Here is a 14,625-nt window from a genome sequence, read left to right as displayed (position 1 = left end):
TTTAAGTAGGTTTTTAAATGCAGTACTACTTTTACTACTACTAGAATGGAGTACTTTCATAATGTGGTATTAGTACTTTTACTACTAGAGGAGTACTGTCATAATGTGGTATTAGTACTTTTACTACTATTTCACAATCTGGTATTAGTACTTTTACTTTAAGTGAGGTTTTTAAATGCAGTACTTTTACTACTAGTGGAGTATTTTCATAATGTGGTATTAGTACTTTTACTTTAAGTGTGGTTTTAGCAGTACTTTTACTACTAGAGGAGTACTGTCATAATGTGGTATTACTACTTTTACTACTCTTTCATAATGTGGTATTAGTACTTTTACTACTAGTGGAGTACTGTCATTTAATGTGGTATTTTACTTTAGAGGAGTACTGTCATAATGTGGTATTAGTACTTTTACTACTAGAGGAGTACTGTCATAATGTGGTATTAGTACTTTTACTGAAGTAAAGGATCAAATACTTCCTCCACCACTAATATCATAGTAGTAGTAGTAGAATCGCTTTTCGGCCATTCGCCTTGTGAAATGTCCCCTCCAGGCTTCCGTAGAACCGCTCCAGTTTTGTTGACATTTTTTCTTCCTCCATCAGCTGACTGTCCACGAGTTATCTTCCCCAGTTTACACACATCTCAGCACAAACACACACCCAGACGCCAACATGACACCGTGCCGACACTGCCTGTCGGCTCTCACACGCCCCAGAAGGTCAAACAGCCGCTGTCACTGCGGCCAAAGCGAGCGCTAGCTGGTTAGCTCGTTGCTAATGCTAGCGGGGAAGCTAACAGGCTAAGCTAGCCGATGTGAGGCGCAGCCATGGAGGGGGTTCTGTACAAATGGACCAACTACATGACAGGTGAGTTGTCTGTCTGTCCAGCAGCTAGTTTGGGTGACTGTGTGTCTGTGCAGCCGTGGATACATGCTGGTATATGATGGTGTTTGTGTTAGCTTACGATGCTAATGCCCAACATCCGGGTTCTTCAATGTGCATGAAGGGTTTGTGGTGACCTTTGACCCCCAGTGGCTGCAGCACAGCATGCATGTGGATAACAGGGAGGAGACAACACATGCATCTCTTTATGACTCATTATGACTCTTTATGACTCTTCATGTGAGCATGAAGTGAAAATACATTAAACTTTTACTGAGTTAAGTTAAGATAAGATAAGACAAAATAATCCTTTATTAGTACTGCAGCGGGGAAATGTACAGGATTACAGCAGCATAGAATATATATATATGTATATATATATATATATATATATATATATATATATATATATATATATATATATATATGTGTATATATATGTATATATGTATATATATATATATATATATATATATATACATATATATATGTATATATATGTATATATATATATATATGTATATATATATATATATGTATATATATATATGTATGTATATATGTATATGTATATATGTATGTATATATGTATGTATATATATATGTATATATATGTATGTATATATATATATATGTATATGTATGTATATATATTATATTTATTTTATTGCACAGGTGAGTCTTTATCATAGTAAAAAAACAAGATAAAAATAAGTATTATAAATGAGCAATAAAAACACAGTAGAGAATCCACAGTAACTGAAATATTATATATACAGACAGAAACTATTATAAACATTGTATTGCACAGTGTATTTGTATTGCAGAGGCTTTTAGTGTCATGTGGTCTACTGTCACTGACGCAGCTGAGTCACACGATCTGTTGCTCAAATGGCATCAGTGCAAAATTTACACAAAAATATAAATAAAGGGGAAGAGAAGTCAAGTGCAAACTGCGTTAATATTATTATATCTGAGGGTTTCTTTTCAGGGTGAAAGTTTGCACTGTTCATGAATGACATAGAGGGCTACAGATTACAGAGTGACCGTCAGCCCAATCATTTTGACACTGATAGATATTCAGTTCATGGTATTGATGTACGCAGATGACACAATTGTCATGTCTACAACAAAAGAAGGGTTGCATAAAAGCAATGCACCATTCTGTGAATAATAGAAATTGATTGTGTATGATAAAACTAAAGCAATGGCAAAATCGTGAGCATGTCAACTGCTTTAAAACAAAAATATAAATAAAGGGGAAGAGAAGTCAAGTGCAAACTACGTTAATATTATTATATCTGAGTTTTTTGCAAGCTTTGCCGGAGTTAGACAGGGTGAAAGTTTGCACTGTTCATGAATGACATAGAGGACTACAGATTACAGAGTGACAGCCTATTTAGTTTGACACTGATAGATATTCAGTTCATGGTATTGATGTACGCAGATGACACAATTGTCATGTCTGCAACAAAAGAAGGGTTACATAAAAGCAATACACCATTCTGTGAATAATAGAAATTGAAGGTTTATGACAAAACTAAAGTAGAAAAGTTCATATTAGCAAACTGAAGTTTCTTTATAATGGCATAAATCCAGAGCATGTCAACTGCTTTAAAAATACAGATTACAGAGTGACAGCCTATTTAGTTTGACACTGATAGATATTCAGTTCATGGTATTGATGTACGCAGATGACACAATTGTCGTGTCTGCAACAAAAGAAGGGTTACGTAAAAGCAATGCACCATTCTGTTAATAATAGAAATTGATTGTGTATGAAAAAACTAAAGTAGAAAAGTTGATATTAGCAGAATTAAGTTTCTTTATAATGGCATAAATCCAGAGAATGTCAACTGCTTTAAAAATCTCAGTGTCATAATGGAACATAATGCTTTATTTATTTATTTAAACTGCTTTTGAAGAGTTGCATAAGCAAGCCTCCCGTGCAATGTTTACCTATTTGTGTAAATGCAGAAATGTTGTTTTACTTGTTGTTAAACTAGATCTGTTTGACGAGCTAGTCACACCAGTTCTGTTCTACACACGTGGAATTTGTGAGGTTGAAAAAAAATAGATATATTGGAAAAACTACTCATGAGATTTCTTAAGTATACCTTAAAAGTTAGAATGACAACCTGCAATCATATGGTACACACTGTTATAAAAAGATTCTAGGCTATTTGTGGAGGCTGATTCAAGGCAAAGAAACAAAACTATTTAGATTAATGTGCAATTAATAAAAACTAAAATACAGGCAGTCTATTCGTAACTTTAGAGGCAGCGAAACCAGGTGGAGAGGATCTGTTAAGATGATCATCGTTTGGGAGATAATTATATATTTTTTTATGTAAGAATGTACATATAAATAATTATAGGGAAAGGTATTTGCCAAAGTATTATTGAAACCGCCCATCAATCTTTAGATCAATCTTTGTTTGTTTAAGTAACCTGTTGTACTTTATTCATACTGAACGCCATCATTTCGTTATTATTTCATGTTCTGTTTGTTCTCCATACCATGTGATCATGGCGCAGAGCCACATGATAGAGAAAGAAAGAAAGTAAAAGTCACTTCAACTGTAGGACTTGCACATAATGTAATGTTATCAATAACATTAACAAAAGGAAACATGGAATATTTATTCATTTTGGGATTTTGTGTCATGATGTCCCAGTTGCAAGTCAAGAATCTTACAGTTGATGTAATTTTGTAACAGCAGAGTTTGCAGCACTATGGGACATGAAGAGCTGAAATTAATTATTTTTTCAAGCCAGTATGCCAAATATTCTCCAGTTTGAGGGTCTTACTTGTTTGTTAAGCTTCCTTTATTTGGTTTATGTGAGAATAATTTGAATATCTGGGCTTTGGACTGTAAAAATGGCGATTATAATGAGCATTATCACAATTTTTTAACATTGTATGGACTAAACAACTAAGCAGTTAATAAATAAAAGTATACGCAGATTATTTAATAATAAATAATCATTTGCTGCAACCATAGCATCATTTTATCAATAAAACCTCCACACAGAGGCCGACATTTGTAACTTCAGGTGTGTTTTCTGTCCTCAGGCTGGCAGCCACGCTGGTTCGTCTTAGAGAACGGAGTCATCTCTTACTACGACAGCGAGGACGACGTTGGTAAAGGAAGCAAAGGATCCATCAAGATGTCCGTGTGTGACATTAAAGGTCAGGCCGCTGTTTAAAATACCTGGCTGACGATTTAATTTGTTGTGTTCCTCGCTTGTCCTACTAAATAAATTCAAACACATCCATCAAACACTGTTTATGTTTTATTTATTTTTAGTTCATCCGTCGGATCCGACTCGTCTGGAGTTGATAATCCCCGGCGAGCAGCATTTCTACGTCCGAGCTGTGAACGCCGCAGAGCGACAGCGGTGGCTGGTGGCTTTAGGCTCGTCCAAAGCTGGAACACTGGACAGTCACAAACACAAAGGTACAAACAGTTTTCATGTAAATCTGTCTGTCTGCAACTTCTGTGTTTATTCCTCTTTCTGTTGATAAAAAAAAACCATGTGTTTGTAAGACAGTTTAGCGATTGACTTCTCTTTTAATTTGTCCTCAATATAGTGTTTTTATTTTGAGAAGATATTTCACAAGTACAGTTTGTGGCATGTTATATTCTCATTTAGTCTGTAAAAAGAAGTGGCAACTTTTGCACAAGCAACTACAATGGTTCATAAAAGCCTGGTAAAAATAAAATAAAACAAAACACAGAGTGGGAAATTACCAGCAGCTTTTTAAATTTTATTGTGAAAAATCTGCAAGAATAGTCGAGTTACTGGGCGACACACACAGAAATTGTTTAAGCCATAATTCATTAACACCCACTTGTTCTTTAAATATGTTATTTAGCAGCCTGTACTGGTTATTACATTTTATTTAAGAGAAGGTAAAAATGAAACTGTAGCTTATCAAAATGGAGCACAGTGTGAAGTCTTTTGTACAATGTGCTCTCTTTATATTTATGTAATTTATTGCTGTCACCTATTGCTGCTATTGTATATTGTATATATGGACAGAGAATTATGTTGTATATATTTTGACAAAAAAGCAAAGATATCTGTGCTCAGTGGAAATCTGGTATTTTACCTTTTACAGTTGGAACGATATGTTAATCTAGAAGAAGAAAAGCTTTGTTTAGTACGATAAAATAGATATTTATTTTGCTATACATGATGCACAAAGATTGAGATGGCAATGTTTGAAAAATAGTGGTGTCTAGTAATCCCAATATTTTTCATGACACAGAAATAAAATAAATTAATGAATGAATAAATGTATGTTTTCAAGTGTGTGCTGTGTCAGAGATACATTTACACTAAAGGTGGTCAATCCTATCTTATTTATTTAAGATTTGTGTTTATTGCAGACTGCAGATTGTCATTATGATGTTAAAAAGAGAACGTTCTAACTGTGTGTGTGTGTGTTGCCAGGTCCAGACTGTCTGAAGACGAAGATGTCTGAACTCCGTCTGTACTGCGACCTCCTCGTCCAGCAGGTCCAAACCATCCAATCACAGCACACTGCTGACACAGAGGAAACGCCCACTTCTGAGGTAAAATGTCTTCTGTTGACCCCAAAACTACTTTAAGTTTCTTTTGATTGTTACATCTTCATTTCCACAAAGTTAGACTCACAACTACATATTTTTTTGACGTTTATTAGGAATATTGTACCATCAAAGACACCAAAACAAATTTTACAGACAAGTACAGACAAGGGTTACATCTACTGTAGTACAACACTTTTATAACTACTGGTTATTTTCTATTCTCTCTGTCTCTCCAGGCCTCTCTACTAAGTGCAACCTGTGCAACTTTCATCAGGACTTTAGAGGAGTGTATGACCCTCGCCAACCAGAGTTTGGCCCCTGACCTGCGACCTCCTGAAAGGGTAATTAAATACACACTTCAGTTGAAATATGTTTTGGTAACAAACTGACACCTTTCCAGTGACGAGCCTGTAGTCAAAATGTTATTGCTGTGTTTCTGGTGGTTTGCTGCAAACACTCATTTTTGCTCAGTATGAAAAGCATTTTTACACAGACCTGAAAATGATCCAAATTATTCAATCCCAGTAAACACAGAGCTTCATTTTGTTTTGCTACATTTCTGTTTTATTGTTATGTCTCTGTATTTGTTTTTCTTCTTCATAGTACTGCAGTGCACACCTTATGTTACGCTCTGCTTACTATCAATCACCTGAAGCCTCCAGGCTCAACTGAAAGTCTGGGCAAGAAAACAATCCCAATAATGCCGAAAATAAATCGAATTAAATAGATGTGCATTGTAAAATTATTGGAGCAGATAAATAAGATGTTAGTAAATTGACTGTAAGTGTAGAAGACATTGTATTCTCTTTTGTTGGTGACAAAATATATTGTTGTAGCACAAATCTCTTCTGTCATTTTGTCCGCCTGCCCAGATGAAAAGGTCAATCAGTCACCCTGGAACGTACAGCTTTGACAGGTGAGTTAAAACACACAGTACCTAGCCCCCTCCTTTTAATTTATAGTACAATTAAACTTTAGATCAACTTCCAACCTGACCTGCTGTTCAAAGAAGAATAGAAAAAACATGAGGATTTTATACAAAAAGCATTGCTACTATGATGAATTACTATTAAATTGGCCTCCAGGAGGCAGCAATGCACATGACTGAATAATTTGTGTCAGCCTTAAATCTTTTCAAACCTTTATTTAAACAATATTCAGTTGCTCATATGAGCAATGTTTTACTTGCTGTGATCATTTCTTCTGTTGATAGAAGCCATTAAAGCATCTTATACTAAATCATTTTCTTTGTAAGTGATGGGGGATGAAATCTGCAGTCATCGTCCTGTTCAAAAAATAAAGTCTATCTGAAGTTAATATGAGGCTTCAGCAGTCAAATCAAGTGGGTTTTCCTCCAAAATTACAGTTATTTTAGTTTGAAACTGCCTTTTTTGTGTATTAGTATCCCTCATCCACTCCAGCTCAGTAAGGAAACACTGCTCACGGAGACAAAAAAATAATAATTTATGCTAGAAAGGCTGCAACTTTGGAAGATATCCACTTGATTCATGCCTCATATTATCTTCAAACAACGTCGTGTACATAACGAGGACTGTGAGTTTTGTCCCCTGTCATTGGCTTTAAAGTAAAGACAGCAGGGACAATTACATCAAGCAAAACCTGTTTCTATGTTCATAATGACACCTGAACAGTTATAATGAAACAGAATAGAAAACACTTTTCGTTTTGATTTTGGTTTCATTAAACAAATGAATAGTGTCCCATGATTGAGATAAATACTATGGCTTTAAAATACAGTTTTGGTATCACAAGGTCTTTTAGATGACCTTTCGGCTCTGACAGAAAACACTGGTTTATTTCACATATTGCTTCTTGACCTTTTGTGTTTACATGTTGTGGTAACATTAGAGCTAGACAATATATCTTTAATACGAAAAATAAACAGAACAAGTATGGAAAGTAACTTTTTTATTGACATTTGCTACTAACCGTGATAGCTGCTGCTGTTTGGACTAATTCTTCATCAGCTGCAGATGAAGGCGAGCATGTTTAGGTGCTGAGTAAAGGGCAGTAGATTTAACAAAAGTTTTAGAGGACTTTTTGCAGTCACAGTCTGTTTAGAGACATTGCAACTCTTTCCATTCATCACTGATAACTTTAATCTCTTGGAGAGAAAATAAATGGTGACTTTTATCTTCCCTGAGGGAGCAAACATCTCCCTCTTCACCTGACCTTGCAAAAAATGTGGGTTTTTTTTGTCAAACGTGGATAGACAAAATGTATTTGTATTCACATGGATATGAATATGTTAATAGTTGATAATCATCAAGTACACACAATTCCGGATGTCTATTTGGTCCAAAACAAAAGATATACTACATAGATGATCTTTGCTAATGTGTGCAATGTCAAATTAGGCAGCCAAAACACGAATTACAAATGTTGACTAAGGCGAGAAAGTTTCCTAGTTGAGCGTTAATCATTAATTTATTTTGTTTTTCTCAGGTCAGGTGTGCTTAAGGAGTACCTGAGTGGAGGTCAAAGGTCAACTCAGCGCAGGAACCGGACGTGCTCCGACAGCTCGGTTTATGATACTGAACGTAAGACACGCTTCCTTTTCAATTGTGGCAAAGGTGGAAGAAGTTCTGAAATATTTTAATTAAGTAAAGTAGCAAAAGTGCAGCATAGAAATGTCACAAAAAAAGTAATAAAAAGGTTTTAGTGTAGTATGACAAAACAGTCATAGTATTGTATGCTTGTCGTAAAATGTCATAAAAAATAAATTATATTATGTTTACAAAATAAAATGGAAAAATTAAATGGAAAAAGTCATAGTATATTATAATCAAAAATGACAAGGAAAAAGTCATAGTATTGTTTATTGAAAAAGTCATAGTATAGTATGTCGAAACAAGAAATAGTAAAGTATGTGGAAAAAAACACATAAAAACAACATAGTATAGTATGATAAGAAATATTGTGAAAAAAGTCATAGTATAGTATGTTGAAAAAAAGTCTTTGTTTAGTACTTTGAAAAATAGTCATGGTATAGTATGTCAAAAAAAGTCATGAAAAAAAAAGTCCAAAATGATGAAGTAACATGAAAGTCACTAAAGAATGACCTTAAAATGTCAGGAAAATAGTCAAAGTATAGCCTGTCCTAAACTTCATAGTATAGTGTGTCAATTTTTGGGGGAAAAGTCAGTATAGTATGTTGAGAAAGTCTTCATAAAACAGTATGTCAAAAAATATTATGAAAAAAGGCATAATATAGCATGTTGAAAAAAGTGATAGTATAGCATTTAAAAATAAGTCATAGCATACTGAAACACCATAGTATGTGGGAAAAGGGTCATAAAATTGTATGGCAGAAATTGTATAGTATCTGAAAAATGTTTTAAAAATTAGTCACAGTAAAATATGTCAAGAAGTCTTGGTATGGTGTGCCTAAAAAAGGTCACAGTATATTTTTTTCGAAAAACATCAAATCAAGTCATAAAAAGGTCATAGTATAGAATGTCAAAGACGTCCCAGAACTATAGATCAAAAAACACAATTAGGACTTCTACTTGTAATGGAGCATTTCTACTTCAGTTGAATATCTCAATACTTTTTCCACCATTGATTTAAGGATTTACACAAACTGAACTACGACTTCTGCTAAAATAAAAGCATATTCTTAATAAAAAAAAAAAAAAAAAAAAAAACACCTGTTGAAGATGACGTGTGCTTTTGTAGGTGTGATGCCCAGTGTCAACGGAGACTCGTCCTCCATTCCTGAAGAGAGAGGAGGCAGCTCAAGTCCAAAGACCACACCCACTGACACAGACACCGACCTGTCCATCTGAAGACCTGACATCTGGACTCCGTGAGAGGTCAAAGATCAATATCAGACACTGTGACTGGATATTGACGTCATCTTCATTAAACAGAGCGATGAGTTGACAGACATCGATCTCCTCTTGGATTATCCTTCTTCTACCTTTGTCCTCTGAAGTGAGCTGATTGCCAAACACGTGCACTTTGGAAATCGTAATGAATGTTTGGTTTTTACCTGAAGGCTGTTTTTCCAAGTGTTTCAGTTGCACTGGAGAGACAGAAAAGACCTGAGACATCGTGATTATAAAGTATACGATGCTTTGACCTGCTGAGCAAAAATGGAAACACTCATGGAGATAACGGCAGGCCCGGATTGGGAAGGGATTGTGACCTGAAGCTCAAATCCCGGACAAATCTGTGAACAAATGAATGAAACTAGTTACTGTTAGAGCAGTTTACCTGGACTTTCTGAGTGTTGACCAGATGAGGACTGTGATTTTCGTAGGCAGCTCCCTGACACAGTACGAACAAGAATAACTGGTTTGTTTGTTCGCTGCTTTAAAAAAAAAAAAAAAAAAACAGACCTGAGAATGTGCAGTTTTTTGACGATTTGATGGAACATTTCAATTCAACAGTATTTTCTGCCTTTTTCCACATGCTCAAGAACTTGCCAATCGTCTTCTACATTCTTCTTTCAGCTCCTCCATAGTTGTGCTCGCCTGCTGAAATCAAAGATAAAAAAAAAATGAAAGTACTCCGCCCCTCTTCCTGCTAGCTTCTCGTCTCTGAGGTCTGAGAGTCGCTGTGGATGAAACTGAGAAAAAAAAACAGCATCTCTGCAGGTTCCTTGGAGCCAGTTATCTCTGTTAGAGTTCACCCACAGAGAGCTGAGGGTCATCGGATGCCAAAGTTTGCACAAACGTAACGACCAACATTAAATGTGCCATCACTCCTTTTTACCCAGCAAAGCTTCTTCTCAAAAGTCTAACTGGTCGTCAGATGAGATGTGTTTCTAACATTACAGATACGTGTGAACGTGTGCAAGTTACTGCCTTTTTATGTGTGTATTTGAGTGTTTTCTTGCCTTTTTATTTTTTTCTTGCTGATGAATTATAGCCAAATGGGAACCTAAAAAGACAAAGTACGGTGGCCCTGAGAGCTCAACTGCATCTGTAGAAAACATGAAAAGACAAAACACTAACAAATTAAGAAAACACGATCACAAATCTGTTCTGTTATGCTGCATAGGCGTTTATAGTATCTATTTCACGATCATGTTTGGTGTTTTGTTCGTTTGCTTTCTTTAGTTGCAGTGTGTTGAGCTCTCAGGTCCACCGTAAATAACTTCTTTATAAATTATTGAGTATTGAAGTTCAACGTTGAGGTCAGATGATGCCTTTTTCCCCTGCCAAAGCTAACTACTTAGCATTTTTGTGCTAAGTCTAAAACCGCCTCTACTATTCCATTAGTGGAGCAAAGAAGCGTCGTCTACAGCTGATTAATCATAGTTACATTTTAAATAAAAACGTATAGGAAAAGCTAATTTTCAGGCGTAGGACAAATCAATCTACAGGTAAAACATTTAAATGATGAGTTAGCAGTGAAAACACACCGACAGGTATCTACAAACTAAGCTAGAGTTCATGAATCTAGTTTCCTGTCTTGATAAATCACCTTTTAAAAAAGGTGCAATCATTGATTCTAATCAAATCCATCAAATATGTCCTCAGCTGTCTGTTCTGTGTGAGCGCTAAAAACATCTGGTGTTCATCCAGAGCTCTGGCTATATGAATGTGAGATTATTACAGCCAATTGGGCAACGGTGAGGCGTTTGTGCCGTGGATGTAGAGGAAGTAAACGGGGAGCGAGAGGGGACGTACGTGTTCAACAATCATTTTTCCCAGAACTTCTGACTCCACCTTGAAGTCTGCGCAGCGTCGTCTCGTGAACTGCTTTGCTGTTTAAACAGCAGACGTCACCTGAACAAACTGAAAGTAAACAACAGTGACAAGAAGAAACGCTCTGATCTGGATCCTGTTTGGTTTCCTTCACATACGCATAAAACACATTTGACGCTATAGTATGTTTGTATTTACCTTTTAAGACACTTTAATATAAACCTTTAAACATGTTTTGGCCTGGGGAATTAAGTCCAGACAAACTGACCACAGCTTGAACTTTTTTTTTTTAAATGTTAAAACTCTCCAACCAATCAGGTATTTTCACATTTAAACAGTTATTAAAGTGCATAAAATGAATTAAATACACGTAGAGTAACTTTTCAGTGTGTAGCTGTGGTTGTTTTGCACTTTAGACTTAAAAATAATGTCCTTCTTTTGAATGTTAGTGCTCTGAAAAAACAAAAAGACAAAAAGGTACTGAGGTGGGTGACGATGATTGTGAAACTGATATTAATGTTTAATTTGAGTTAATGTCTTATTTTGAAAGGGTGTTTTTGGAGTTGCAGCAGCCTTACATGTAACGGAAAACTATTTAAACTTCCTTGTATACTTTCACCAAAATGCGTGTTCAGTATTTGTTATGAACAGGCTCAGACTGTGTTTTCTTGGCTTCTGATGTCAAATAACTTGTGATTTTATAATTATTTATAACAGCATGTTAGTTCTATATTTTATCTTAAAATTATCATTTATATTTCTTTTTTTACTCGCTTATCAGATTATTTTATTTATACACAAACATAAGATTGATTTTGTAGTGAAAACTGTTAAAGGAGCTTGTAAAGTAGTTAAGAACAGGTACAAGTTAATTGGTAAACAAAAGGTTAATATTTAAATTACAAAGGGCAGAATAGATCAAAAAATAAATTAGTCAGCTATTTAGAATGAGCATTTGCTGTAAAATATCCCCCAAATAAATACATTTATTTGATTTTTCATCAACTTTTAATGACAATTAATGAATTAATTGTTTTGGAAGTTTAAGTCCCTTAAATATGTTTTCATCTTTGACAAACGCTCTCTTAAAGGAATAGTTCAACATTTTTTGGGCAATTTGCTTGAAGATTGATACCACTCTCATTTGTCCGGTAATTAATCTGTAATCTGTGTGGTTTTTCTATGGATCGAACAAACAAGATATAACATGTTACCTTTGTTCAGAGTCAGGCTAGCAGTTTCCCCCTGTTCCCAGTCTTTGTGCTAAGCTAAGCTAACCGTCCCCTGGCTCCAGCTTCATGTTCACAGTAGAGACATGAGAGTGGTATCAATCTGCTCATCTGAGAAAAGTGGATAAACTAATTTACCAACAATGTCAAACTATTCCTTTACATCAACACAAATGGCTTTGCTTCTTGTTTGGAGGAAGACAAACTGAATTAAACTGCTGAATTACAACTGAATCATATTTTCTTTTGTTCAGTTTTTGGACAAACCAGCAGAGAGATTTTTTTCATGCCTTAAGTGTCTCTGCACGGAGTGACGTGTGTGGTTGTATCAGACTTTGAATTATCTAAATAAAACAATCATATTTTAAACTGAACGTGAACTCATGGGAGTTTTTTTCTTTGTTTTCTTTATAAGTGTCATTTTGTGTGTAGGCGGTTTCTACGCACACATGTCTAACCTGCCATGAACCATAACTAAATATAAATACAATTAAGAATTTAATCTGGTAACTCTTTTAGCAACGACAATGTTTTTTCAGGGATGATCTTTCTGTGTGTTGAAGGAGGGTGTGTGGGTGTGCGTGTGTGGGTGTCTATCTATAGAAGACGAGGGTTTTTCCTTCTGTGTACTCTCAAAACAACATGTGCCATAAAAAAGAAATGCACACTCATCTAGGAGGAAATAAAAGTCCTAACAGCCTGAGAGTCAGGCTGCATCCTGGACCTGAAGAGGAGAAAATAGACGTGTGAGTAAGAAAGTTTATTTTGTTTCTGTATCAGTTGTTAGCATAATATATCAGATATTACAAATAGGGTAAATAGTTAAATTACAAAAAAATAGTATGACATGGTGGTTCAGTTGTTCGGGGCTACAACTAACATTTTTCTTATTTTTCTCCATAAAAGGGTCAAAATTTATGAAAAATGCATAAAACAACTTCACACAGCCCAACTAGTAGACTACCAACTAGTAAAGTAAAAAAAAATTACATATTCTTAAAAAAGGTTCAAGAACAGAGGATCGGAGTATTTTGTCTGCCTCTCAAAGGCTCTCCTGATCACAGCTAACGGCGCTAACAGTGCAAACAAAGGCGCAACTTTAAACCCGAGGGGATCCAGACTTAAGCTGCCGTGACCACGCTGTTGGTTTTTCATTAGGATATGTAAAAAAACAAACTTCACGGAGTGAAACGATAAGTTGATTTAGATAATTGTTTTATAACGAGTATAAAGAAGTACTGTCTCCTTCTGTTTCATATTTCCAGTCTGTCCTCCCACTTTCTTCCGCTTTCTTGTGGGTACTTTAAAAGTAAATTAAAAGTTTTTTCCTGCCAACAGGGTAATTATTGCACAAGAGGAGGGATGAATGTAGTGAGCGAGGAGGAACAGGTGAAGTCTGGAGGACTTCAGTCACACTCGGCGGACTCCACTGAGGACCAGAATGAAGTCAGCCCAAAACAAACAAAGGTAGCTGTTATATGACGCGCTGAGTATTTTACAAAGTTAGTGTTTTTATTAAAAACAGTGTAAGTATCCCTTCACTGCTGCTCAGGACGTAAACACTGTCTGTGGTACAAAAAGGATGACTGAATTTGGCAAAGTCAGACTGTTGTATATAGTACAAATTTCAGAATCATAGATATTATATTACTGGATTATAATTAGATGGAGCTTAATCCCTTATAAAACATCATCATTTATCAGTTGATTGATATTTTGTATTAATAACATGAATCTGCAAAGTAAGTAGGAACACTACACACAGTGCTTTGGATTTTTCTGCTTTGACGCCTTTTTCCTGCTGGATTATTGCCCAGAAAGGCTAAAGGCACTCATCCACTAAAGAAAAACGAATATATCCACTAATATATCTAATTGGGTCAATACAGGTCAAGGAAAATGTCAGGCTTCTGTAAGCAGTAAAATAATGAGGTGTATCCAGAGAATGTTGGTCAGAGAAATATAACTTTTGGAGAAGAATACAACTAAAAACATCAATTTACTAACTTCTTATTTATCCCAAAACGAAACAAAACGTTCCTTCTGTGGTTAACGGCTGTAAGTAAGTGCTTTTATTTTTAATACAGCTGCACAGTAAACGTTTATCCTTACCTTGAGGACGAGTGAGAAGGTTGCTGCAGTAGTTGACGCCTGCAGCTCCTCATTTAAACAGAAGTAACGTAACACCGGAGACATGAAGCTGAAGGATAAAGGATCAGATTATATATTTGTCAGATTATCCGTAAAGACATGAA

The 14,625-nt window shown here is 35.4% G+C and overlaps 1 protein-coding gene across 1 annotated transcript; it reads left to right on the top strand.

Annotated features, from left to right (window-relative positions):
- The first annotated feature begins 522 nt into the window (after positions 1–522).
- On the top strand, positions 523–12,724 carry plekha3 (pleckstrin homology domain containing, family A (phosphoinositide binding specific) member 3). Its single transcript, XM_054600133.1, has 8 exons — positions 523–868; positions 3,960–4,076; positions 4,195–4,344; positions 5,345–5,466; positions 5,700–5,804; positions 6,336–6,379; positions 7,930–8,024; positions 9,163–12,724. Exons 1-8 carry the CDS (start codon positions 829–831, stop codon positions 9,270–9,272), a joined length of 783 nt encoding a protein of 260 aa, XP_054456108.1. The 5' UTR covers positions 523–828; the 3' UTR covers positions 9,273–12,724.
- Positions 12,725–14,625: the final 1,901 nt, after the last annotated feature.

Source organism: Anoplopoma fimbria, chromosome 6 (assembly GCF_027596085.1).
Source record: "Anoplopoma fimbria isolate UVic2021 breed Golden Eagle Sablefish chromosome 6, Afim_UVic_2022, whole genome shotgun sequence".
Classification (NCBI taxonomy): Eukaryota; Metazoa; Chordata; class Actinopteri; order Perciformes; family Anoplopomatidae; genus Anoplopoma; species Anoplopoma fimbria.
This window is presented reverse-complemented; position numbering and strand designations above follow the sequence as displayed.

What these genes read in the sequence shown, in the direction of transcription:
- plekha3 (XM_054600133.1), top strand. Translation starts at nt 829, where the DNA reads ATGGAGGGGGTTCTGTACAAATGGACCAACTACATGACAG. An exon ending in GGACAGTCACAAACACAAAG is followed by an intron (nt 4,345 to 5,344) that starts GTACAAACAGTT and finishes GTGTGTTGCCAG; the next exon opens with GTCCAGACTGTCTGAAGACG. An exon ending in CTCGGTTTATGATACTGAAC is followed by an intron (nt 8,025 to 9,162) that starts GTAAGACACGCT and finishes GTGCTTTTGTAG; the next exon opens with GTGTGATGCCCAGTGTCAAC.